This window comes from Zootoca vivipara, chromosome 1 (genome assembly GCF_965207765.1).
Source record: "Zootoca vivipara chromosome 1, rZooViv2.hap1.1, whole genome shotgun sequence".
NCBI lineage: Eukaryota > Metazoa > Chordata > Lepidosauria > Squamata > Lacertidae > Zootoca > Zootoca vivipara.
The window spans coordinates 56,556,234-56,582,838 of record NC_142582.1 but is presented as its reverse complement, the minus strand read 5'-3'; the positions used below and the strand labels follow the sequence as shown (position 1 = coordinate 56,582,838).

Below are 26,605 nucleotides of genomic sequence, written 5' to 3'. Positions count from 1 at the left end.
TTGGCATGCAAGTTTTAAAATCAATTTAATCTGCATAGTTAAGTTTCTAAAGACATTTTGATAATTTGGTAGCTCTACCAGATTGATTGAAAGGAAGCCTATAAATGTAAGTAATAAATGATAAGTATGAGGAAATCTCAGTTTTGGTTCATTATTCTGAAGGAAGTATATATGGCAGGATCACTCATCTAACAACTAAGGGGAAAGGGTTTCACTTTTCCCCGTGTACGTCAGGGACAGGGAGACCTTGCAGGTCTCCAGTGCAAACCTTGGGGTGAATGGCTTCCCCTTTACTAAGCAGAGGTTAAAATCAAGGGTGAATGCAGCATCCTGGCCTTCTGAACACTGCAACAAGGAACTGGGAATTGGTGACACATCTTGAAATGAAAAAAAATCTTCAAGTAGACCAACAGCCTCGGGGCATTTCTGCAAAGTCACAGCAGAGGCTCCAATCACATTTCAGATTTGGCATGAAAGCCCCAGGCCCTTTTCAAAGTCAAATTGAACAACATTCAATAGATGGAGGGGTGGTACAGGTTTGCGTTGAGAGGTGGGAGAGAGGCTGTGCTGCAGTTTGCCCCTTCTCAATTAAAAATGTAGGTAGGTGTGTGTGCAGCAGCAGAAAACACACCCTCCAAAGAATTTCATTAAAAAAGGGTAGAACATTGCTGTTGGGAAAAGAAAGGGTTAATTTTGTTGTCCTTCAAAAAAGAGAGAGGAAGGAACAAAAGTGGGGGGAGAGGCTAGAATGCTGGAGAATACCACCTTCTCCCTTGACATAAACGTAATAGTATTTTAGGGCATTAAATTTGTCTTCATGGTGCTGATTATGCCCACCCTGCTGAGGGATGGCAACAGGGATCTTGAACCATGCTACATATGTTGAGGCCTGCACATATGACATCATTGCCTCTGCAAAGTGCAGTAGACCTCAAGATCCTCATCTCTACACCAAATGTTGCCAGCTATCTACCCAGAGTCAATAAGCCTGCCTTGTCCTGCACCAGGTCTTTACCCAGCACTGGAGGATTTTGGGGCTCTGGGCCATCCCAGAAATCTCACCTGTCCAACAGCTCCCAGTCCTCTCCACCCCAGCGGTCCCGGAACTCTTCTGTGTTCATCCCACCAATACGGTCAAAGTCAGATTTGTAGATCCCAAAGAGGCCAAAGCCATTCACCTCCCAGTAGCCTGAGAAAAATGAACCGAGAATGTTGCCAGGATCTTGATATGGAAGCAAGGCTATGCTTAAGAGCCTAGAGAGTTCTGGTCTCCCATTCATTTTGCTACCCAAAGAAGCCACTCTGTCCTCTGCTGGCAGCAAATATTATCTCATGTGGATTCAAAACGAACTTCTGCAAAACCAGGACTTGTTTCTAGTCTTCTTTATTCATTTTTTATAGAAATTATATTGTGTCCCTCCCTTCAGTAGTGATTTCAGGGCAAGGTACAACAATTTAAAATACAAGCACCAATTAAAACAAAAAAGGAAAATACAGTGGAAAAAAATCATTGATCTATCTATTGTTACAAACAACAGGGCCATGTTGCCCCCATGAACAACATGTTCAGTGGGGAGATGATTCCACCACTGGGGTGCGAATTGCCAAGAAGGCCCTCTGGCAAGTCCCAGATTGCCTGATTGCAGTCAACGAGGGGACTGCAGAAGAACCTTCCACAGCCAAACCCAAGAGTTCCTTCAGATCTCCAGGTCCTGAACCATTTAGGACTTACATCTAAAACTTTAAACAGGGCCCAGTGACATACAGTCAGCCAGTGCAGATCTTTGAGAACCAGTGTTATATGGCCTTGTGCAGGCATGTCCATTAACACTCTGACTATTGTTATTTTGCCCCAAATGCAGTTTCCAGACCATCCGCAAGGGCAGTTTCACATAGAGCTGCTTGCAGGACTTTACTAGTACAGTACCAGGATTGCTGCAGCTGGATTATTCCTGTCCAGGTAAAGTAAAATCCAGGAGTCCCGTCTCCCCACCACAGACTATGCACCTGTCCCTGTGATGCAGTGCAACCCTGTAGGCCTTCCTATTTCCAATCCATAGCAGCTCGATCTCACCATGGTTTAGCTTCCATTTACTGTCCCTCATCCGACCCATTAGTGCCTCCACACATTGTTCCAGTACCTGCCCATCTTCACTTGACCCAGACAACCTTGTCCGTGCTGACTGGCAGCAGTGCTTAGCAAAGTCACAGCCCTGGGAGAAGTCAAGTGTATTCACTCTGCTGCCCAATCTTTTCCAGGGTTCTTCTGCCCCAGATTTTCAACACAGTGGTCAAAAATATGAAACAGATTTCAAGTGACAAGTACTTGGCAAATAAGGGAACGCCTACTACACGAAGTCCAGATAGCCTGAAGATTTCAGATAAAACATATGGACCCATTGACACAATAATAAATAATTTAATAACACCAGGTATTGAAAATCATAACTTTGTTGTATGCGCACGCTCTCTCTCACACACACACACCCCTGCTGTTTTCTACTGCTGAAACATCCACACACATGCTGAATCTCTCTCCACAGTCTCTTTTGGCAATGTTACTATTCAGGGCTTTTCTTGTCAAAACCATTTAGAGAAGAGCAGCCAAGTCAGGTTTCCCAGCAGGAGAGTCAGAGCCCAAGGCTCCTGGATTCTTTTCTGAATTTGTGGTACACCCCTCAGGCAAATGGTCTGGCCTTTCTCTGCTGGGTTCCAAAGGGGATACAAAACTTCCCTGATGGAGCCACAAGAAGTTTGAGTTGAAGCCTACAGAGCAGCTGTCAAGCTGCATGTTATTTCTGCTCTTGCTTAAGAGCAACGAGAGTGAAGTTTTAAGGACGGTTTCAGATAAGAGGTTTTTATTTATTACTATTTATTTATGAAACGTACATCCCGCTCTCACACAGGGTGGTGCACAGCAATATAAAAACATGTTTTAAAATATTTTTTAAAAAAACACCGAAAGCGGTACAGAACAATCATTAAAACAACTGGCTACACAAGAAAGTTTTAAGCAGCTGCATAGGCCTGTTGGCATAACAGTTCTTCGGGAGACTTCCAAGAAAATTAAAAGTGAGGGTGGCTTGCCAAATCTGTGCTGGAAGAGGGCTCCACAGCATTGGACGGGCGACACTAAATGACCAACGTCTAGTTGAGGCCAATTGGGGGACAATTAACAGCACTCATGCAGGTGATCTCAGTGATCACTGTTGTGTCTGTAGGCTACCTGTAAGAGGGCTAGATGTGAACAAGGGCACAATTATTGTGCCAGCAGCTTGGCTATTTAACTAACTTTTGCTGCCCAACACTAAGCTGGCTGTGTGAGGAATGTAGCCATGCTGCCTCATTCTCATGCAAGCAGCCTCATTCAGACAGTCATTCAGTCCAGCCTCCTCCACTTCCTCAGCAGCCAGACGTGTTTCACTTACCATTGGGCTCTCGCGGAGAGCTCCCGCAGCTCAGCCGCATGACAATGGGCGCATAAGCCAGCTTTCCCTCCACGCAGTGCTTCCGGATGCTGTCGAGAATGTTGAGGGGGAAGTGGATGTGCAGGTCACACAGGAACACAATACTGCTGCTATCCTGAGGGATCAAAGAGTGGCACAGACAAGCCATGACAATCAGGTGCAAAGCAGTCTTGGGAACAGCTACCGTGTTTCCCCCTTTTTAAGACGTAGTCATAATATAAGCCATGGCAGGATTTGAAAGCTTTTGTAAAATTTAAGCCATACCCCGAAAATAAGCCATGCCGCCGCCTGCCAGCGCTGGGCATGGGAGAGAGCAGGAGACTGATCAGCCACTGCGGCATCGCGCTGCCAGAGACTCGCAGCCACTGAGGAGCTCGCAGCACTGGGGCTTGAGGGTGGCTCTCGCCTTGCCGCCCTTTCTCCCGCTCCCGGGGGAGACGCGGCTTCCATCCCCCGTTGCCAAGGAAATGGCCCAGGGGAGAGACGCCAGAGCGGAGGGGCCGCCTGGCTGTTGCCACCGCCGAAAACGGCAATGCTTAGGGCCGCCTCCTCCTCGCGCGAGATGAAGTAAGGCCCCTCGAGCGGTCCAGGGCTCGCTTCCAAATGCGCAGGGATAGGGCTGCGCCATTAAACTGCTTGCAAACTCCTTGGAAAAAAGAAACGTGTCCTGCAGAGCGCCAGATCAAGGAGGTGGCCTGCGGGGTTGTCACCGCTCAGCACCGCGCAGAGCGCCGGATTGAGGAGCCGGTCTGCAGAGTCGGCGCCCAGCAGCGCGGCGCTGGATTGGGGAGGCGGTGCTTCGTGCGGAGCTGCTGGGCACCGACCCTGCAGACCGGCTCCTCGATCCGGTGCTCTGGGCGGTGCTTCTGGGCGCCGACCCGGCAGGCCTTCTTTTTTCCAAGGAGTTTGCAAGCAGTTTAATGGCGCAGCCCTATCCCTGCGCATTCGGAAGCGAGCCCTGGACCGCTCGAGGGGCCTTACTTCATCTCGCGCGAGGAGGAGGCGGCCCTAAGCATTGCCGTTTTCGGCGGTGGCAACAGCCGGGCGGCCCCTCCGCTCTGGCATCTCTCCCCTGGGCCATTTCCTTGGCAACGGGGGATGGAAGCCGTGTCTCCCCCTGGAGCGGGAGAAAGGGCGGCAAGGCGAGAGCCGCCCTCAAGCCCCAGTGCCGCAAGCTCCTCAGTGGCTGCAAGTCTCTGGCAGTGCAATGCCGCAGTGGCTGATCAGTCTCCTGCTCTCTCCCATGCCCAGTGCCAGCGCAGCTGGGCGCCAACCCGGCACGCCGCCTCCAGCAGCAGCAACGTGGCAGAAGGAGAAGGAGGCTTGCTGCACGTCCTGAGCCCTGAGTCCGTGGGACCCAGCAGCAGCAACGTGTACAGTATTTTTTTTTTTTAAAAAAAGACACCCCCCGAAAATAAGCCATAGGCTTGTTTTCTTGGGTAAAATAAATATAAGACGGTGTCTTAAAATGTGGGAAACACGGTATCCCCTTTGCCCTCGGTCCTCACCTCTATGGCATCTACCCCGGCCTGCAGTCCTGCTGAGCGCTCAAAGTTTCCTGTGCGCTTCAAGTATTGGTATCTGTAAAGAAGATGCACACCAGTGAAAAAGGGTGCAGAGATTCTCTCTCTGTGTGTCTCTCTGTCTCTCTCTTTGTGTGTGTAATGCCTAGTGGAGACCAGAAGTTGTGGGGTTGTTTTTGCATATTTTGTAACCTGGTTCTAACCACCAGGGACTTCCAAATACCAGGAAGGTGGAAAAAGATATGAGTACCACCAGCTGAAGGAAAACACCAAACTACAATCAAGGCAGGCTAGAGACGGTTACATATTTTTTAGTTGATTAAATGATATACCTTTAACTCAACTGAATTAAGTATTTTTAAATAAATTTGCATGCTACCCTAGCCTCAACATGGATACTTTTTAGAGCTGTTGAAAGGGTTGCAATACTTTGCAATTTAATGGGGGGAACTTCTTTTTAGAAGGGAACATGAATGTTTTCTTGTTCTTTATTAGTAACATGCTTGAATGAAAAGAGACTCAGCAAATGAATAGCTGTCCTTTAACTTTGAGACCCACTAGTTAAAGTGGTCTGTCACTGATTAATCAACTATGGTTGCACACCTAATTGGGAAGAAGTACCATGAAATTCAGAGGGATTACTTACAAGCAAACATGCAAAGGATCTTGTTGCAAAGTTTAAAGTCCATTACAGTACAAATCTATGTATGCCAATTCAGAAGTAATGCCATTCTTTTCAGTGGGGTGCACTCTCTAGTGTGCTAAGAGTTGCAGTCTTAATGTACCAATTAAACTGATTGAAATTTGAAGCCATAAGGATATTATTTGCAGATTAAGTCATCAGGTTGGTATTTGGTCACAACTCATAAAGCAAGGACTGAATGGAGAAATGGATGTAGCAAGGGCACTGTGCACATAGACACAGCATGCTTAATAAGGCGTCTGATTTCAGCAGGCATGGTCCTAGTGTTGCCCTCTCTTTCCATACACACATGATCTAGGGCATTTCTGCTATTGCTATTTGCTATTCAAGCCTCATGTTTACAGACAGCTAAATAGCAGGCTAGTCATGCACAATACTGAAAAGTCTGGAGAAGAAATAAAGCTGTAGATAATTTAAATGGCTTTATTTATTTATTTATCTACCTAGCTGTACCCACTGTATAATCCAAAGTAATGCACTTGGATATCATTATTGGTCCAGCTCAGAAATCAAGCAGCGGTGGCTTCAAGACTTGCATTGTGCAGGCACAGAAACCTAATGAGACAGGCTCCAGAGCTTCCAATGTTCCTTGCATTACCTGGGCAGGTGAGCTTCCTGAAGTGCCTTCTCCACATCCATGTCGTCACTATCAAAGTCTACCAGGATAACGTTGAAGTTGGCATCCTTGGTGTTCAAGTATAGGTTAGACATGTCTGAGATGAACTGCTGTACCCAGCGTGCTTGGTTTTTAACTGCAAGTTATGAAAACAGGCTGTTAGCATTTGTAAGCACACTCACGTCAATGTTGATGGGGGAGCATCTTCATGACAAAAGGCTCGTATGATCTATGTGGACACATATCAACAGTGGCAAGAGAATAACACTCTCAGCATGTGTTTCAAGCATAGCCAAGACTTCAGTGGCATTCAGCCTGTGGCAATTCAGCATTCGGCGAGCAGAAGAAGGGAATAATTACAGACTGAGTGAATACAAATATAGAGTTAAGAGCAGCCCTGCTGGGTCAGACCAAAGGCCCAGCCAGTCCAGCAACCTGCTGTTTCCCACAGGGGCTAACCAGATGCCTCTGCAAAGTCCACAAGCAGGACCAGAGTACATGAGCATTCTCCCACAGCTGTTCCCCAGCAACTGGTTCTCGGAGACATGCTGTCTCTGATCCCGGACTCGGATGTAGTACTGTATATATCCATCATGATAGCCTCCCAACACTTACACTGAACAGAATTTGCCACCCCCCTAGTTTGGAGAGCATCTCTAGGAGCTCTTTGCAATTCCTTTTTGTCTTTAGCATCCTGAAACATTGGGTATTACCCCCAAACTTAGCCACCTCGCTGCTCACCTTTAACTCCAGATCATGGCATATATTTGGCACATCCACATTCTCATCACAGAATATGGTTTTTGTATGTGTAAACAGACAAAAGTTTTAATTAATTTGCCACAGGTTTTATCTTTTCCCCAGGGGTACAGGACTTGGCTTGTTGCTTTTGGGGGGGGGGGCGACGACATGTTACACAGAGCTGTCTGACTATAAGTAAGAGACACCATGGCCTCCTCACTGCCTTTTCATGGGGGAAAGCCAGATTTCCTCACATCTGTATTCTGTAGTAGTCCTATAATTTACAAAATGAGGAAATATTGTGGGAGGGAGGGATCTTATGGGAAGTTCTTCAGTTCATGCACTAGCTTCCCAAATGGGGTGTGGAGAAAGATATTTCCCATGTGATTTTCCCAAAGAGGTACACCTGGTGCTGATAATACTGTCTTTGTGGTTTCAGGTTAAGATGTTTTTATTTGTCAAGGGATTCTAAAGGGTTACATTGCCTCACCCTGCTTTTAGTTTCTATAGTCTTATAGCCTGTCCATTTGTCTGCTGTCATAAAGGAAGTTGTTTTTGTTATATTTTGTATGATTTTTATAGAAATGTGTATGATACACAGAATCAACAGGATGAATGGCAGCTCAGAAGCTCAGATATATTGTAAACACACACACACACACACCCCTTCTCATTTCCTCTATCACCAGAGTGCCCCAAGGAACAACAGTGGAGAGGCAGCAACGCTGTCCCTTGAGTAACCCATGAATTGGGCCAAGGTCCCAAGCAAACCTTTCTTGCTCTACAGACATGCCCTTACCCCTTGCCCTGAGAAATGAAGGCAGAATGAATGAAGGATCGCTGCCTGCGATATGCAGACTCAACCCAATTTCCCCTCTGGTAAAACAAGTTTTGCATGCAGCTGCATTGTTATAAAGAGATTGCAAAACATGTCTGAGCAGGGGTGACAGTAAAACAAAAGAAATATATGTATACAGCAGGGGAAAGGAAGGCATCTCTCAAACCACTTTCAGCACACTTTTTTAAAAAAAAGCCACTGTTGGTGGTTGCCAGTTTTGGTTCCCTCCCCCCGCCCTTCATTCCACTAGTCCCTAAAAAAGCAGCCATTCCTTTATTGGATGAAGTGGACAGTCCCTTACCTGGGACCACAAAATGCACCATAACATTGTGCCTCCAGCTAAGCCGCAGAGGTCGGCACAGGATGGGCTTCCCATAGAGCAGGCTCCAGGCACTAGGTGATGGCTGAGATTCAGTGGACACCGTCGCAGGCCCCTCGGGGTTCACTTCAGTGCTGTCCTCTGATTTTCCCTGGTGCAGCAGGACATAGATGTACTCTGAGAGCCGCACAGTCCTTTGGCCTCTCTCCATCAGCTCCAGCTCCATCAGGTAACGGTTGCCCCGGGCCGTGTCTCGCCTCTTCTCCACATTGATGATCCTCAAGAGGGTGTAGATGCTGTGAGTGGGGGAATGGAAAGCTGATGCAGTCCCGGCCTAGACCAAATCATCGTAAGAAGCTATCTTGCACCAGGATCACATTCAGACCGTACATTTAAAGTACATGGGGATCCCCCATGCCACAATAATAATTTCATTATTTATACTCCACCCATCTGCCTGGGTTTCCCCAGCCACTCTGGGCCTCACAGAGCTACCCTTAGCAAACTACAGTTCCCAGGATTCTTTGGGGGGAAGCCATGTGGTTTGAATGTGGTGATATGAGCCTGGTCAGGTTATGTGCACGCCAACTGTCTAGTCTTGACTGGCTGTGGCTATCTAGGGCTTCAGGCAGGGAAGGGTCTTTTCCCATCACCTGCTCCCTGAACTGCCACTTTGAATGGGAGACACAAGGGATCGAACCTGAGATACTGTATGTGCTCTCACTGGGGCCCTTCCCCACTCCAGAAATGCCTCTCCTTGTTTTAGGATCTGTAGGGGCAGATTAGGAGAGACCCTGATGCACACAGAATGGTCCCCTAGCAGCTATAGGGAATATTAGGGACAATAATCTTTTTGCGTAGGCTAGCCCTGCTCCAAACAGGCCTAATCAGCAGAAACAGGGTCTATGAAAGCAGGAGTTCCACAGCTCTCACACAGTGGGATTCTTTAGGCATTTCCATAAATGGGGAGGCCTGCAATAAAGCAGCAGGATGTTTGTGTGCCTCACAACTTAACAGAGGTAGGAGGAACAAGGGCATAGGTTTGTGAGAAGTGGGAATCTGCTGGTAGTTCAGAAGTCGTAGTTCTGGCTGGATCAAACTAGAGGCCGATTTCTGCTTTACAGCAAGCAGAAAGACTTAAGTAGAAGCCTGATTTCTCAGAGTCCTTCTGTGCAAACATCTGTTTTGCCACAGTTACCCCAAGAGTTCATCTGCCCCTCCATTTCCCAGGGGTAGTGGTAGGCCTCAGTTACCGTGGCAGATTCAATTCAGTTATATCTGCTGATTTACCCCCTTGCCCACTGATCAGAGGAGAGCTTCCAGCTGTCCTAAGTGAACACAACATCTTCCCAAAGGGTAAGCTCTTTTACTGTCTGTCTGTCTCCTGAGTGGAAGGGGTGGGCGTGGGCTCCTCATTTCAGCCCCTGCCTATTGTATAGAACACTATCCCTCCACACCCCAGTTCTCCCTTCCTACCCGCCATTCTTCTCGTTGAGCTTCTCCATATATTGAGCCACCACGTCCACCACCTCGCTCTCGCTCAGCTGCAGGTTTCCCGAGACGTTGCACCGGAGGTCGTTCCAGTCCGAGCGCAGCAGCTCGAAATCCACAGGGCTGACACTGAATGTCCTCTGCCAGTTGATGGAGTCCTCCAGCCAGCTCTGCTGCAGCTCAGAGTTCTCGTAGCTGTAATCGGACAGCTCCTCCTCGGCTTCCTCCCCCAGGGCCTTCTCTGGGCCCTCCTCCTGCTGGGACTCCGTCATCTCAGACATCCGCAGGAAGGACGTCACTCGCACACCTTCAGGCAGCACCACCTCGGAGGAATTGTAATCCAGGGTGGTCCTTGCCACAGTGGTGACCTCAAAGGTTTCTTGGCTGAAGAGCCCTTCTGCAGGCAGGCTCAAGGCACTGGGCCGCACCCTCTGCTTCCTTCGGGCCTTGGGGGCCTCTCGGTCATACAGCTGCTCCCATTTCCTGCTGGCCCGCTGGCTTTTCCTTTTAGAAGGGTCTGTTTCTTTGGAGGCATTGCCGGTGAGCCAAGGGGTCCTATGGCCAGGGATGGTGTGCAGCTTGCTGGAGGGAGCAGGCCGCCGCTGAGGGAGCCTGGAGTTCAAGTGCACCTTCCTGGGCAGTTTGGGGTAGAGGAAGACTCCGGGGAAAGCCTCCTTTTGGGACGGGGCCTTCTTCTTGCTGGGCTGCAGCCGCGTCACATACACCTTGTCTGGGGGTTTCTTGGTGTCTTTCTTGGGCTGCCCCTCCTCCTTCGGGCTCTGCTGTTTGGCCTTCCCAGCAAAGAAAGGCACAGAGAGGCGAGGCTGGAGGCCGAGGGAGCTGCCTCGCTTAGGTGGCAACAGCAGCCCCAACTCGCCCTCCTTCCTTCCAGCCTCTTTGTCCTCCTCATTCTGCGCCCAGCTGAGGGACCGGCCATAGAGAACCCCCTGCTCCCCGAGAGGGGCTGCCTTCTCGTAGGCCTGGGATGCCTTTGACGGAGTCACAGGACTCTGGCTCAGTCCAGTGTTTGCACCTGTGGAAACAGGCTGCCCGGTCAGGGTCCCCTCTTCATTAAACCTCTTTTGCTTCTGGTTGAAGGTATAGTAGTCCACATCATTCCCATAATCCTTTGTGACAAGGGGCCTCTCTTTCCTCTGAAGCCCTGTGAACACATTTGGATCCAGAACGCCCGGGCTCTTGTCCTTGTCCTCAGGGGGTGGGTCGGTGGGCTCAGGACTGTCAGCTCCTTCTTCCTCCTCTTCAAGAAAATCTATAAAATAACCAGCAGCAGAGCAGATAATGTCTCAGGGGTAACATGCCCAAGTGCAAGGGAAACTTGAAGGCAAGAGGGGTTTGGAGGACTCTAAGGCAAGAGGCAGCTGAGGAAGGAAGGGGTTGGGGGAAGGCCTGGAACAGAAAGCAGGGGAAGGGTGAGTATTGGGTACTGTACTGGTAAGCAAAGTCTCTGTGTACCACCATGGCATGAGGTCAGACCCTGAAAATTTTTGAAAAAGTGCAGGCTGTGTCTGTGAATGTCTCTAGTACTGAGGGAGCGATGCTTTGTCTGAGCATGCATGGTTCCTCCATGTCTAGCTGCCCTTTCCTCAGGGCCTCCTGTTATGTTCTCTGACCTACACATCCCTAATGACCTTTCTTTCCCTACCCCTGGTGCTGGTCAGCACAGTCTGTAGGATCAAAATTAACTAAATGACTTCATGCAAAATGGGAAAATGTGTACACACTGTGCGGATTTGAATAATTAATTTAAACGCATAATTTTGGTCTCTTTGGGACTTAACAAGGCATTTGGATGGCATAGCCTTGCCCTCTTCCTTTGTACATTTCAACCAGATGAATCGAGAGAGAATTTCCTCCATACTAAGTAGTAAAAATCACATAAATTAACTGAGGAGAGTCAAGGCTGCATATCAAAGGGATGGCGAAAGTCTAATATTCTTGCTACAAACAAGATTTGGAGTGGGGGGGGAGTACTGATTGCATTTCAAGGTATTCACAAGCTTGGTCTCAGCACAGATGGGCCTCTGGATTGCAGAGGTGGATTGCAGAGGTCGAGGTGGGAGAGGGGCATTTTGTCAGCCGAGAATAGGAAGCTGCTGAAGATACCAGAAAACTCCCCACAGAACATGGCAAGAACCAGATACTCTTCGTCCCAGGTGTTCAGTGGTGGCAGTGACTTTGTCCATGCCCCCTTTAATGGAGGTAGTCGGCATAAACCCAAAGAATTCCAGTCTTTGGCAATAGGTACCGTATTTTTCTGTGTATAACATGACCCCTATTTTTGGGGACTCCAAATAAAGAAATCCCCCATATGCACTATCCGTGTATAAGATGACCCCCAATTTTAAACTTGAAAAAATAGGGGGGGGAATATAGTCTTTTACATGAAAAATACGGTATATCTCATGGCAGCTTTCTTGCGTGGGAGCCAGAAGGGAAATCAAAGCGACAAAAAATAAAGAATCACTGTAAATGCATTCAGGAGCCAGGCTGGTGAATTGCTGCCTGCAGTTATTCTCCCACCCTCACCAGGCAATCTGTTGCTGTGACACAACCTGCATGGGAATGCAATCCCTGCAAGCGGATGGCACAACAGACTTGCTTGTTCTAACACCAGAGAAACACACAGAATCACAGAATTGTAGAGTTGCAAGGGACCCCAGGGGTCATCTAGTCTAACCCCCTGCAATGCAGGAATCATAGCTAGAGAATCCCTGATGGATTCCAGCCTCTGTTTACATAAATACACACACACTTCAGAAGCTGCTCATAAAATGGACAGAGATCAGAGTGTGGTTCCTGCCTGATTGGAGGAAGCTGTATTTCCCAAATACTACTTACTCTCAGGATTCAGGAAGAGAAAGGCTCTCTGGTGTGGATCCTCCTCCTCCTCCTCTTCCTCTTCGTCCATCTTCATGTATTTGTAAAAGCCAAATCTGGAGGGCCAAGCAAAAAGTCTCAGATAACACACACACACACACACACACACACACACACACACACACAAACACACACACCTGTGTTGCTCAAGGATAAGCCTGAGGGCTTTTGCTTAGCAGGGAATCCTTGTAATAGGCACCCAGCCTACTTTTTCACAGAGGCAGATTCCAGAGGGACATAGTTGTGGTAAAAACAACAGAGTCTGGTGGAACCTTGAAGACTACCAATGCATTGTAGTATAAGCTTTTGGGGGCCCTGTTGGATGCGTGAAGTAGTCTCTTATGGAGGTAGACAGAGGCAGACATACATAATATTGATGGCAAGAGTCTCTTCTTGAAGTTGAGCTTCAGAGCCCCTTTGTAGAAGAGACCATAAATTGGTTGTGTTTGCCACAGAGTTGCATGTAGTTGAAACAGATTACAAAATGGAAGGTGGGAGGTAACACTAAAGCCAGAGACTTGACTTTGAAATATCCCGAACAGCATCAAGATCAATGGATTCTGCCATTATGACTCAGAGCAGTTATGGATGTCAGGGAAAGAGGGCCAGTGAATGTGAACCAAGTTCTCTTCCCCTCTTGCCAATTCCAATCGAGCCGCAATGGAAAATTCCTTCCCTAGGTTGATTACTTTGTAGTTCCTGTAAAATTTCTCAGCCCCAATGGCAAACAACAGTGACCAAATCAGAGAGGATCAGGTTCACCACCAACCCTTCTATGGTCCTATGGTCCACATTCATGTTTGCTGCACCTTAGATTTCACATTTTACACTTGCAATCTCTCCACCCCCAACAAAGTACATCTGATGGGTTTCTGATAGCTCTTGGCAGTCAGCTTCCTTACTGCCCTTCCTGGTTCACACTTACTTTTCCAAGTAGAGCGGAGACTCCCTGTAGAAGCATTTGTTCTCTGTCTCCATGTGCGTAAGCCGGGTGAAATCATTGGGGTAAACAAATGAGAGGTAGACCTGTGGGAGGGGCAACCTGGTGAGAAGAGTCACAGCAAAGTAGGTATGTTTCCACTTCCTACAGGTGGAGGAGGAAAGGGGTGAATTATACTGGGCAGGAAGGAGAAGCTGCTCCTGGGGCCCATCCCAGAGAACACATGGCAGCAGGCCGTGGGCGCAAACACTACCAGCTGGACCCAGGAGCAGTGAGAATTGCACACGCCTGTACATTGTGACGCAGATTCTGAAATCTGCCTTTGTGGTTTTTTATTTATTCAGAATCAAGCTCCCACCACTGCATTCTGTGCCTGATAGGAATCAAATAAGCTTTGGGTCGGGTTACAAGTGCTCAGGTGGCAGCCAGTACAGTTATTTACCCCTTCCCTTCTTTGTCCCTGCCCGATCCTTCTATCCTGCCCCCAACTCCCCATCTTTTCTGGTGCACTAGCTTCAGTTCAGTCCCTGTTATTTTTTTAAAAAAATCTGCTAATGCTGCTGGCCAAAATGACCCAGCAATAATGTCTTTTGAATTTGGTTCCCAGAGCAGTGCAGGCATAGCCTGCCCCCCACCCCCCACTGTAGGGCAATGTGCTGTGGTACAGGTGCATAGGAATGAGCGATGGCAAAAATAGTGGAGATACTTCTCCATGGACAGAGAGAAAGCTAGGCTATAAAGCCCAAATGGGGACACTTACAAACTGCAGGCCCTGATAGCGGGCAATAGGGAAATCCTTCACCACGTACGTGGGGCTGTAAGCACAGGGCACCAGCACATTCTCCACGTGGGACGGCTCGATCTGGGGAGCTGAGATAAAGGCAGTTAAGCAAGAGGAAGAAGCCACAGGATCAAACCCAAAGGTTCCTGAGTCCACCTGCCTAGACTGTTGCTCACTTGACTGCTACACACCATGGATAAATAGCAGACATTCTTCTCCCTGGCATCTAGTATTCCATGAGGAGGGTTTGTTTTGTTTTGTTTTTGTTGTTGTTTTTTGTAGCACTCATTCATGTGATCTCCTGGTTTTTGTTTTTTAGTGGAAGAGTCCAGAACAAGCTTAAGGATGAGGCAGATAGGCCTAAGATTTCTGCTAGGAGTGTGTGTGAGTGTGAGGAGGTTCAGTGTCCTGCATAGCTCAATTCTCATCACTGCTAGAAAATCAGAATTAATGTTAAGTAGTAAAAATAAGATAATTTGCATGATTTTTTTAAATGCTAATTTTATACTTGTTAAAGTATTCACTCTCGGCACAAGCACAGAATTTTATGTTGTTAGGCACAGAAACTGTAGATAGACCCACTGTAGAATTAATCCACATTGACTGTTATATCCATAGCTGCCAAGTTTTCCCTTTTCTCACGAGGAAGCCTATTCAGCATAAGGGAAAATCCCTGTAAAAAAGGGATAACTTGGCAGCTATGGTTATATCTAGGAGGTCTTCTGCTTTTGATCTAAACCAGGCAACCCCAAACTTCGGCCCGCCAGATGTTTTGGACTACAATTCCCATCATCCCTGACCACTGGTCCTGTTAGCTAGGGATCATGGGAGTTGTAGGCCAAAACATCTGGAGTGCTGCAGTTTGGGGATGCCTGATCTAAACTGTAAACCCCCATCTCCCCAAGAGGTCATTATAGTGTCACTCAACATTCCTGGAGACTGAGAACCATCTTCTGTCAACATACCTTCTTTTGAGACCAGGATTAATCCAGTCTTGCTGGAAAAATCGACTCCCTTCCCCATCACAAAAGTCTCACTTTTGGCAAATGCAAAGGTGATCATCTCGTCTCATAGTTTCAGATCAATAAATATCCTGTTTGAATGCCTCCTTCATCCTATTGCTGCAGACACTGATATTTAGCTAGCTCTCCACTGAATGCCTGCTCTTTCTATCCTGCATCAAAACACAGTAAGAGGGATACAATGCTCCCAAACGTGTTTCTTTCATGGGTAGGTTGCTTCCAAACAAATATGCTCTTTCTTGAGCTCCACCAATTCCCTCTCTTTACAGCGAAGGGAGCCAACACAGGGGGTTGGACTAGATGACTCTTGGGGTCCCTTGCAACTCTACAGTTCTATGATTCTATGACAATATGCTGAAGATGTTGTTGGACTACAACTCCTCAACATGTTCCCTAACGTCATGGCTTTTCCAGCTACTCCACCCTTTGTTCTTGGAAGCTTTATAAGATGCTGTTGCAGGAGAAGGATTGTGAGCAACATCATGGCAGAGGTGTTTCTAGGAGTAAGGTGAAACTGTGAAGCTCCCTTGTTATTTCTGCTACTGGTTGGTGCTGCAGGTTGTTTAAGTAATTTTTTTCTGTTTATAGAAATGTGATTTTTCTGGTACAGTATGTTGTTATATTTTGGCTTTCCTATGTTATTATGAAATTGTTACTAAGTAATTGCTTTGCAACAATATTATAACATGGTTTTTGTAGCATTTCTTTGAAATGCATCCCTGTTTCTTTGTTGCAACCTGCTTTGAGTGGGAAAGCGGCAGACAAATCAAATGAATGAATGAATGAATGAATGAATGATCACTGGCCCTTTTGGCTTAGGCTGGGGGGGGGGCATTGTAGTCCAACAACATCTGGAGGGCACCATGTTGTCATCGAGTGTGGGAGGGGAGGGAAACGTTAGCAAAAGCTAGAAGGAGGCATCCTGACCCAACGCCAAAGCTCTTGTCCAAACTGAGACCACTTATGCATGCCTAAGCAAAAACACCCACGCCCCTGCTAATACAGGCCACGCCTCAAGTGCCCCTTCATTCTTCCCTCCCTGCCCACCTCTATTCCTCTTCCTCTACTGCAATGGCAAGCAAACAGACTTCACTGGAAGACCCTTTCTCACTTACTGAGGAAGAAAGTGTCCCGAGGGTCAGGCTTCAGCATATCTGCTCCATGCTCATCTCTCTGCGCACCCCAGAGGTAGCTGCCAGAGTGGCTGGCGAGGGACTGAGGCACATGCGCCACCTCATTCATTTTCAGGCTGGATTCATCTGGAGGGGAGGAGAGGAGGAGGAAGAGAGGGGTAAGAGAGGGTGGGTGACTCGTGAAGGGCAAACTCACGTCTATAGCTATAGCAGCAGCACTGGGTTGTTGTCTCCAGAATTTCCCACAAATGTCAGGTGTAGCTATCAAGGAAGGAAGCAAGCACATCTTGGGTGAATTAGGGTGTGTGTGTAGTTGGTTGTGTTTCTGGGTGCAAGATATATGTATGCCCAAAACCCCTGCAGGCCTTGCTATGCTATTAAACCTGAGAAGGAAGAAGGAAGGAAGAAGGAAGAACGCTGCTTTAAATATCTCAATTCTTCAAGAGGAATGCATGGCTTTTTTGGAGCATGATCATTCATGACTGTGTTTTGGATTAGGTACCGATATGGCTTCTCTCGAGAGCCAAGTCTGGAGCAGAACAGTTATAAGGCTTCTGAGATGGAAAGCTACATCTAATGTGTAGCGGCCACATCAAGGCCATTATATGCTCCACACAGAGACCTTCCATCATAGGCGCCAACTGTCGGAAGCAGCATAAAATCTCTATCTAGCCTCCCAATCTTGCCTCTGCTCCATAGGGAGTTAGCACCCTCCGTTTCCTTAAAGAGAACCCTGTGCCAACTGTGTCACTTAGACAACCACCTAATCTCAACCGAGCAAAGGTCAAAAGCAGCTCATGCCATCCCAGGCCTGGCAGCTCACAAATCTCCTGATGCCTCTCATTTACTCACTTCTAAATACGCCACCAGGGTTAATTTGAAAATATTTGAGCCTCTGAACAAACAGAAAGCAAAGCAAGGAATAATTTCTCCAGGGATACAAGGGCTCAGAAAGGCAAAGCGCAGCCCCGCCTCCTGCAAGAAACGACAAGACTGCCAGGAATGACATCATCGGTGTCTGGGAGGAACGAAATGCCATATCAATTAAGTGCTGGCTGCCTCTAATGTCATGTTTATTAGATGAGGCTGTCTGTTTGCACATATCCGTACTAGGTAACTGAAGCAAGGCGAGCACAGAAGTGCAAGAAATTAGAAGGGCTGCCCTCCGCCGCTATCTCTTCATCTGTCTTCCCACTCAATCCTAGTAAGCAGAGGGGAAAACACAGTCACCTGATATGGCAGAGTCACAGTACAGAAAAACAGAGCTGGCCAAAGACTCCACAAGCCTAGCTATGACACTCATGGCACTCATGGGGAAAACATCAGTGCTGCGGTTACATTTTGTGGCTCTATGGTTCACAGCTGTAACACGGGGTGGTTGTTCTCAGTTCTAGCCAAAGCCTTCCTGGATAAACTTTCAGAACTTGTAAACCAAGAGAGCTAAAGGCACCTCAGAACTCACACATCGACTGACAGACTAAATAATCTGTTAAACTGGGCTGGTGAATAAGGCCAGAATGCATGCTGTGCTCACAAAAACAAAAATCACGCAGAATTTTCCTAAGAGGGCTATTAGGCTAATTATCAAGGAATTAATTTCCAAAGGGCGGCTCTTTTGATAAAATTTTATGGCAATTCCTTTTATTTAACTCTGCCACCACCTCCAGTATTCTAGCACTGTGCTCTCTTCTGCAATGGCATGCTCTTTTTACGTAATAAACTCTGAATTGCGCCACTGCGCCCAGACACACTTCACTCGCAATGCAGCTTGGAAAAAACGATGGGGGCAGGGACACACACCATCAGCTGGGATTGTCCAACAGCCAGGGCTAGTTTCTGCTATTAGCCTTAAGCAGAAGACATTAGTAGAAACGAACCTGTGAAGACTGCATAAAATAGCACCAATTAATTTTAAAAGGAAAGGAAAAAGGAAAAAAAGAGAGACTTTGATGTAGATCCTAAGTTAAGCAAGTTCATGGAAGGAGTTTCCTGCCTCTCTTCTCCCCTTACCCCTCTGCAAAGCCTCCTGATCCATGTGGGATGGGATGGGATGGGATGGGATGGCAGGGGTGGGAGTGGGGACTCTGGTGGAGAGAGGCTAGAGATGGTAAAGTTGCCTCCCTTAAGTTAACTTGTGCGGCAATTCCTCTCTCCTCCAGCAGCCCCATCCCAAATTGTTCAGCAGGGCCTCCCAACCTCCCAGAGAAGCTTTTTGAGGAGGCACAGAGAAAACAACAGAGAGAAAAAGGGATGGGCACTTTCCCTTCCATTAAGTTCCTTGATCATTTATCTGAGGAGGATCAAAGGCTTTAGGATTGTATCCAGCGAAGTCATCCTGTTCACACAAGGGCTTCTGCTTGTGCGACAGAACTTCCCTTCCCTCTCCTTAGCAAGGGGGTTTCTGTCAAGACCAGTTTGTGCCTTTTGAATGAGGCATAACCTTCGGTGTGAAAAAACAACAACCCTCAGAAGCAGAGTGCTAAACACTATTAGAACGTGAAGTCACAGCAGACAACACCATTTCCTTGTGTGCTGCTCTAAAGGCGATCAAGCAGAAAACTGCCTGCCCTGATAGCAACTGGCAGCACCTAATGCCATTTTGATTCCTCCTAAGCAAGGGGTATGGGCAGGGGTGTAGGAAGATAGGGGCGGTGGGGGCGGGGCGCCCTGGGCAGCGCAATTCCAGGGGCGCCGTGGCTACCCGCCCCGCCCCAAAATGTGTGTCACGCCCCTGGGGGCAGCGCGCCTGCTCTCTGCCCCCTGGTGGCGGAGCATCAAGCTGCGCCCCTGGGTATGGGACACGGGTGGCGCTGTGGGTTAAACCACAGAGCCTAGGGCAGGGGTCCCCAAACTTACCCAGCTTTGGGCCAGATGCCCACCACGCCGATTGCATAGTGGGCCGGAGGGTGGGGGAGCGCGCGCCCATATGCAAACACTATTTCTGGCACACTCCCGACCTGGAAAGTGCTGGAAATAGTTTGTGCACATGTGCAGAAGCCTCCTCCGATCCGGAAGTACACCGGAAATGACGCTTGCGCATGTGCACAAGCTATTTCCGTCACTTTTCTGGGTCAGAAGTCAGCAGCCGCGCTGCACCGCGCCGGTAAGAGCGGGCGGCGGCAGCGGGGGTCCCCAGGGGCCGCATAAAAGAGCCTTGGGGGCCGTATGTGGCCCCCGGGCCGTAGTCTGGGGACCCCTGGCCTAGGGCTTGCCAATCAGGTCGGCGGTTCGAATCCCCACGACGGGGTGAGCTCCCGCTGCTTGGTCCCAACTCCTGCCCACCTAGCATTTCGAAAGCACGCCAAAGTGCAAGTGGATAAATAGGTACCTCTACAGTGGGAAGGTAAATGGCGTTTCCGTGTGCTGCTCTGGTTCGCCAGAAACGCCTTTGTCATGCTGGCCACATGACCTGGAAGCTGTACGCCAGCTCCCTCAGCCAATATAACGCGAGATGAGCTCCGCAACCCCAGAGTCGGTCATGACTGGACCTAATGTGTCAGGGGTCCCTTTATCCTTTTAAGCAAGGGGTGCAGGTTTCAGCCAAAGTGCTTAGCACAGCAAAAAGTCAGCTTAGCAATCAGGTTGACTCTCTTCACGTGGCGAAGACTGGAGGGTTCAACTGTGGGGGGAGGGAGGGCGGGGCAGGCTCAAATTGTGGCTTCACACTGCAACACCAAAGCAGCAGACATTCGCACTCAACTCTTTGAGTCGTTTGTTCAATCAATCAATAAGACAGGCCTCTTTTAAAACAGAAAGGGAAGGGGAGGAAAATATAAAAGGGAAGAACTATGTAGCACATACTGGAGAAGTTAATTGCACTGTGTATCATTCTATTGAAAAGAGCAATGGCTTGCTCACACAGCCCGGTTGCCTGGGACAAGGGAGAGGAATGGCAACATTAACTCTCCTTTCTTGTGTCAGCACAGTCTGTGCATGGTCTGCTGGAAGAAAGGCAGATGTACCCATCACTAAGGACAGGTGGTTCTCACTTGCTTGCAATTTTTTTGCTGCCAAGGTAACTTGTGCTTGGGAACTGGGTAGGGTAAAATCAGGACTACATCAGACATTTCTGATTGTCCCCTGAAGAATGGGAAACAAACATTAATGATTTTATTATTGTGGCCATTCCCTTTTTGTACATAATTTACCTACCTAGTGCTCTCAAGGCAGGTACACTACATTCAGAGACTGAGCTGTGCTTTCTACATAGTGCTCACAATGGTCCTCTCGGGTTTCCCTCCCAGGTGCCCTCCCAGCGGCGCGCTCCACATTTTTTCAGGCAGCGCTGGCCTGGCACATGCCAGCTGTGTCCCTCCTGGGAGGGATACATTTGCTTGGGCGGCATGCTCTGTGCTGCTTGCCCCGCCCACTTGGGATGCCCCGTCCCATGGCATGGCGCACGTACGCGCACACACCCCACCACCACTCCAGGCACTTGTGGGGGTTGCTATACTGGCGTGTTTTTGTATCCTGTGGTCCCACTGAGACTAGAGAAAAAGTAAAGAACACCTCCTCCCAACCGGATGAACAGCAGAAGAGGGTAGAGTGAGGAATTTCAATGCGACCCTCAGCTGACAAAAGCCTGGAAAGTTGCCTGTTGCCTAGGTTAACTGCAGACAAAAGGATTCTGCTCATGTGAAACTAGCTTATGATGTTGACCAGATATTCCAAAATGATGAGCTGAAACTTGAGGAATTCAATATTTGCAAAGCCCAATATGAACTGGCTTGATCCACTCCTCCCAGGCTAATGTACAGGGTGGAAGTTAAGCTAGCCAACAGCTTTTGCACTTTCTGAATGGTCTGGTGCAGTTTTTGGCTCAAACCAAAACACATATAAAATGCATATTTTGATACAAAATATGCTTAGAATATTTTGAGGGGAAAATATGTTTAAAATGCATATTTAAATGTGAATTTTCTTCCATCTCTCTCTCTCTCTCTCTCTCTCTCTCTCTCTCTCTCTCTCTCTCTCTCTCACACACACACACACACACACACACACACACACACACACACAGAGAGAGAGAGTTTAATACAGAAACAGGGCCAGAACAAACATCTGGGTGGATACATTCATTAAGTGACACAGACAGGAAATATGGAAGGCTTGGTTACTAATAGTGGATGTCAGAGACACAAGAGCTAACAAATGAGCAACTTCAAGCAAGTCCTTGTATAAACCCAAATTATCTGGATAAACCATCTCTGCTTGATTTGGCAAATGTTTCCTCCCTCAGTATTGTTCCTATAATGCTAATAACAAGACTCCTTCAAGGCAAGCCTTGGTAGCAAAAAACAAAAAATAAAATAAGCAACCTAATAATCCAGAGCAACAATTCTGAAAGCTTTCGACCTATGCTGTGATTAAAGTTTTCCTGCCTATGGTGAGAGAAAAGATGCTTTTGACACAATGAAAGCAACCTCAGTCTCTAATCCCCCAGGTTGAATGCTAAAATTGATGCTTTCAACAATGCTTAATATATATTTCCAGCTTCCATTCCTTTTCCCAGGCAGCCGAGAATAAATAAGACACGAATATAAAACATACTTATTTTGATTTCCCCCTTTTGAGCATTTGCCCTAAAATTTACTAGACAGTAGCACACAAGCACTTAATGACACAAAAATAAGAAGCATGATATAAGAACTTTCGTGCTGTAACACAAGAGCCAACCAAGCCTTCATGCTCTGAAGCACTCAAAAGGCTATTATAAAAGTCGCCTCACTCTTATTTACAAAAAAATATGCCTCCTGGATTTTCAAGTCACATCTGTTTAGCTCACTGACAGGGCAGGATTTCCACTCATGCCACCTGACTGGAGCTGATACAGCTGCAGGAATGTAAGAAGCAGCAGAAAAACAAGAACTTACTCAATTGGTCAATGCTCAAATCCAGACTCTGGAGGCATTTCCCAACATGACACAAGGTAGAAAATGGACCCAAGCCGGTGGAAATTCAAGATGAAATTATTTGACGTTGCCTGAGAGAACATGTCAGAACAGGGGACAGGCAAAGGACTTGGCAAGCATTATTGAATAAGGGCTTAGCCATACTTACCTTTCCTCTGCACTTTGCAGGCATGTTCCACCATTTAAATTTTCATGTCCTTTTTTGCTTTTTGCTCCAGAGCTTTCCTTGTGAAAACCTGCTCTTTAAAGCTCAATTGGACCAAGCATCAATCTGTGGAAAACCCAAGTTGATGTTTGCTCTGATTCAGCTTTAAAGAGTGGGCTTTTGTGGAGAAAGTTTGGGGCAAACAAAAAACCCAGCTGCTTAGCTAAAGAGCAGGCCAAAAGGTAAGTGTGAAAAAGCCATAAAGTAACTTATTTTCAATGGGTATCAGAAGGTAGTGTTTGCAGAACCAGCTCATTACTAGAAGAATGACAGTCCTTTACTAGATCTTAGAACAGGGTAAGACTAGGGAAATATCAGGCAAGAAATAACAACAATATATAAGATAAAGAAAAGGGCATGATATATGTATGCTAAGTGAATTAATTTGACTCGGGAGAACTGTGGATACATTTAATTATATAGAGTATAAATACATGAATGAAACTAATGTTGTAATATACTCTTCTGATCATTGCTGATGATCATGATGTTTTATGCTGCCTGCATGTGTGCATATTCTTAAAAGAAAACACAATACATTTTTGATATTAACAAAGAAATGGGGCAGGCCATTCACTCTTTGTGGGGGGAGACTGGATGGGCACCTCTTTTGTCAAATACACAAGCCATTTGGATCCAGGAGAGCTCTTTGCATCCACCATTAAAGGCCTGTCTCAGTCAAAAATTCTTCACCACAGCTTTCAAACATCCCTTTTGGGAAAAGTATACTATACACAGAAATGGCAGACTGTTAGGTGAGTGAGTGTAGGCCAGCTGTTCAGAGTCTCTTCACACAGAGTATAGAAAGGTAAAGTTGGGGTAAGGAAAAGTAGGAGAGGCTGGATAGCTCTGGCCAGGGCTGGGGATGGATCACTTCCATCAGTGGAAGAGATTTTAGTTACTCCTACAAACCCATGCAGACAGCATCCTGAAGCTGTATAGTACCTATGACTATTGTAGCACCAGCAGTGTCACCGTCTGCTAGTCTGAAAGATGCAGCATAATCACATGGTAAGATTTAGCCTCTGCCATTCATGCCATGGTGACTTCCAGATTAGACTGTACTATCACTATGACTTAGCTTGGGTCTAGCCAATGTAGTGCCCTCCAATGTAGTTGCTGGGTTGCAGCTCCCATCATCATCTCTGACCATTGGCCATGCAGGCTGGGACTGATGGGATTTGGGAGTCCAAGGACATCTACACGGCACTCTGGGTCAGCTGCATGCACCAAAATGAAACTGCTATGTGCATTTATGGGCACGTCTTAGGAGCCCCTTCTGACATCTAAGAATATGCAGAGATTATTGTTGACTATTTCAGCGGCTAAAAATACACTACGAAGAGATCACATTTTAGCCTTTCCCCCAAAAGATGACACCGTCTCTTCCAACTCCACGTGCAATCACTTCTTCTTAATAACTGTCCTGCAGCCAAGGAAGGAGTTTGCAGCCAGAGAGCGAGAAAACAAGAAAATCACTCCTCATGGGGCACAAAGCTGCAGATCAGAGGGTAGAGGAGAAAACTCACAGTGACTGATGTATCTGGAAGGAAATATCCCCCCCACAGCACATCCATCTTGCAGGCACTTCTGTCAATAGCCCAATTGCCACTATTCCTCTCGTGCCAATCGAGCCCTCGTGCTTCTGTACCAAAGGAGGCTGACTTGCCCAACCCCTCCACCTTATCTCCACCTTCCACGGGATACTTAATTACAGGCGCCTTGTGTATTGAGTGCCAGGCAGGGATCTATTCATCAAGCGCCTCCTGCTGCCGGGCCAGGTTATGAGGAGGGAAGCAGAAGATCTATGGATTTAATTAAACTCGGTACTATCCATCCCTGCTTACTAGACAGGTGCTCATAATTCAGCTCTGGAAGCACCAGCTGACGGGTATTTGCCAAGGGTGCTCTTCTGCTGGCCTCTTGCTTTTCACTCTGAGATGGAGCAAGACACAAGGGGGAAAGGGCAGCAAGAGCCCTGGGAAAAGAAGAGCAAGGGGACAACTGCTTATATAGACTGCCAACAATACATATGCCCAGCATGCACATGCCCAGTAAAGTCTATACACACTCCCAAGCCCCCTTTGCCTTTTCATGAAGGATCACAGCTGCCTGCTATCTTTTTAGCTTTTCCTTCCTGCAACACACATACATACACACACACATACATGACATGATTACAGTTCTTTCCTGGCTCAGTTGCTTGATTCATCTGGGACTATTTCTCTAAGTGTATTTATCACCCCACAGACATGGAGCAATGGGCCAGCTCTTGGCTTGTGCACTAAAAAAAAAGTGAATACTGAGAGCTAAGCAGTTGCAGGTGGTCATATACCAAAGGTCTAGTGGACTGGTTCTCAAACTCTTTTTCTCTGAGCCACATTTTCAGATTTTTTTCACCGATAAGAAATACATCAGAAAACAAAAAGAAGCAACTCCTAGCAGTGCTTGATTTATAACATAAACCACAACTACTCTATAATATGATCGTGGGACATCCAGAAAGTATAAAACAATGCAGCTATATAAGAACATTATTTATTCCCAAAATATAATTATAAATGAACCTCTTACGTATGTACAGTGGGACCTCGACTTACGAGCTATTCAACTTAAGAAGTTTTCGACCTACGAGTGTGCATTTGGAACGGATTAAATTCGTAAGTCGAGGTCCCACTGTACCTTAAATCTGTATACAAACTCAATGAGATGTGAGCTTGCTTATGCCAGGTAATCTCATTTATATTAGGTCCAATTTGAGACAAACACACTCTCATCTACTCATCAATACAAAGAAGCCTTTCCCTTTTCTGATCTTTTCATATGAAAATCTCTATTCACAACAATATGTCGTGGAGAACTGCAGAAGAATAGCCAATGCTCTTGAAGAGAGGCATGCATATTGTTTCTGGTTGCATGTATGTATATATAATATTTTTATACTATACTATACTATACTATACTTAAATGTTCAAATGCTTCTTTGATTGTCCTTGAATTTTCTTGCTACACTTGCCATTCTCTCCTGCCACAGCAATGTGGCACACCACACCCTTTGAGAACCACAGGTCTAGTGAAAGGGCATTGGACTAAATGACTTCAAAGAGAATTTTCAGCCCTGCACATTACAATTTCTGCCCTCTTTTTTTGGGAAGAAAAAACTCACACATTTAGACCTCTGATGTATCTACTCAGAAAAAAATCCCCCGCGTTTAGATGGACCTACTCCCAAGTGAGCATGCTGAGGTTTTCTGCCCTACAGTGCAATCATATAGACTTTTACTCAAAAGTACACCCAAAGCTCAATTCAATGGGATTTATTCCCAGGAAGGTGTGCACACTAATTCTCTATCCTCCATACCAAGAAGCAAGGAGCCTTAGCAGAGTTCAATGACACATTCCAGCCAAGCAAAAACACTTGAAGTGCAAAGCCAGGACCAGGGCAGTCTCGAGCAGGTTGGGTGCCCTGGCACTGAGGGGCGGAGATCGCTCTTGTGCCCCCGCCCTCGCAGGGCGCAGCATGGTTTCCGTGCGGCTTCACCGCGCAGCGTGCCACCGGGACTCTACCTTTTGCAAAGTGTGGCCTGGAGACAGGGGCTGTTAGAAAGGTGGGCCCCTCATAGTACAATGGTGTTTTTTGGCATGACAATGGGAGGTCTCAATACATGGACAACCACTGAACTCTACAGGATTGTGTTGGCATGCTCCTTTCTTTATGCGTGCACCAACTACACACATTGCAGGTTGCAGGAGGAATCCTGTATCAAAGGTAAGGCTACAAAGTCTCAGGGGGGAGGGGCACTTTACCTGTATAGAGTGAAATGTAGGGTGAATCGATGACCTCAAACTTGAAGCTGGGCAGAAAAACACGCCACTGAAAGAGACAAGATAGTGGTAAAGAAAGGTCAATCTATATATGCATGCATTTTGTGTGCTCCTGCATGTGGGGGAAAGGAAGTTTGCAGAAGGCCAGCTGGTAGGAATGTGAATGGGGAGGAATTCAGGAGAGCTGGCTG

The 26,605-nt window shown here is 47.1% G+C and overlaps 1 protein-coding gene and 1 long non-coding RNA gene across 5 annotated transcripts in view; one reads left to right on the top strand and one right to left on the bottom strand.

Moving 5' to 3' along the window:
* LOC118088796 (uncharacterized) overlaps positions 1 to 7,611 on the top strand; it is a 69,509-nt gene extending 61,898 nt beyond the window's left edge. For 2 of the 3 annotated variants that reach the window (XR_015948809.1, XR_015948810.1), the window contains 2 exons: positions 1,863 to 1,960; positions 2,260 to 2,428. This is a non-coding gene — a long non-coding RNA (uncharacterized LOC118088796). Of the gene's footprint in view, positions 1 to 1,862; positions 1,961 to 2,259; positions 2,429 to 6,140 lie in introns of those variants that run through there. The other variant, XR_015948812.1, reaches the window with a different exon arrangement.
* The window catches only part of B4GALNT4 (beta-1,4-N-acetyl-galactosaminyltransferase 4), a 158,525-nt gene that overhangs the window by 4,019 nt on the left and 127,901 nt on the right, over positions 1 to 26,605 (bottom strand). For both annotated transcript variants that reach the window (XM_035122823.3, XM_088665422.1), the window contains exons 9-19: positions 26,397 to 26,463; positions 16,455 to 16,598; positions 14,297 to 14,406; positions 13,522 to 13,622; positions 12,558 to 12,652; positions 9,684 to 10,968; positions 8,190 to 8,503; positions 6,292 to 6,445; positions 4,976 to 5,048; positions 3,429 to 3,582; positions 1,063 to 1,189 (exon numbers count right to left, since the gene is read on the bottom strand). In XM_035122823.3, coding sequence (XP_034978714.3) covers positions 1,063 to 1,189; positions 3,429 to 3,582; positions 4,976 to 5,048; positions 6,292 to 6,445; positions 8,190 to 8,503; positions 9,684 to 10,968; positions 12,558 to 12,652; positions 13,522 to 13,622; positions 14,297 to 14,406; positions 16,455 to 16,598; positions 26,397 to 26,463 — 2,624 coding nt within the window. The remainder of the gene's footprint in view (positions 1 to 1,062; positions 1,190 to 3,428; positions 3,583 to 4,975; positions 5,049 to 6,291; positions 6,446 to 8,189; positions 8,504 to 9,683; positions 10,969 to 12,557; positions 12,653 to 13,521; positions 13,623 to 14,296; positions 14,407 to 16,454; positions 16,599 to 26,396; positions 26,464 to 26,605) is intronic.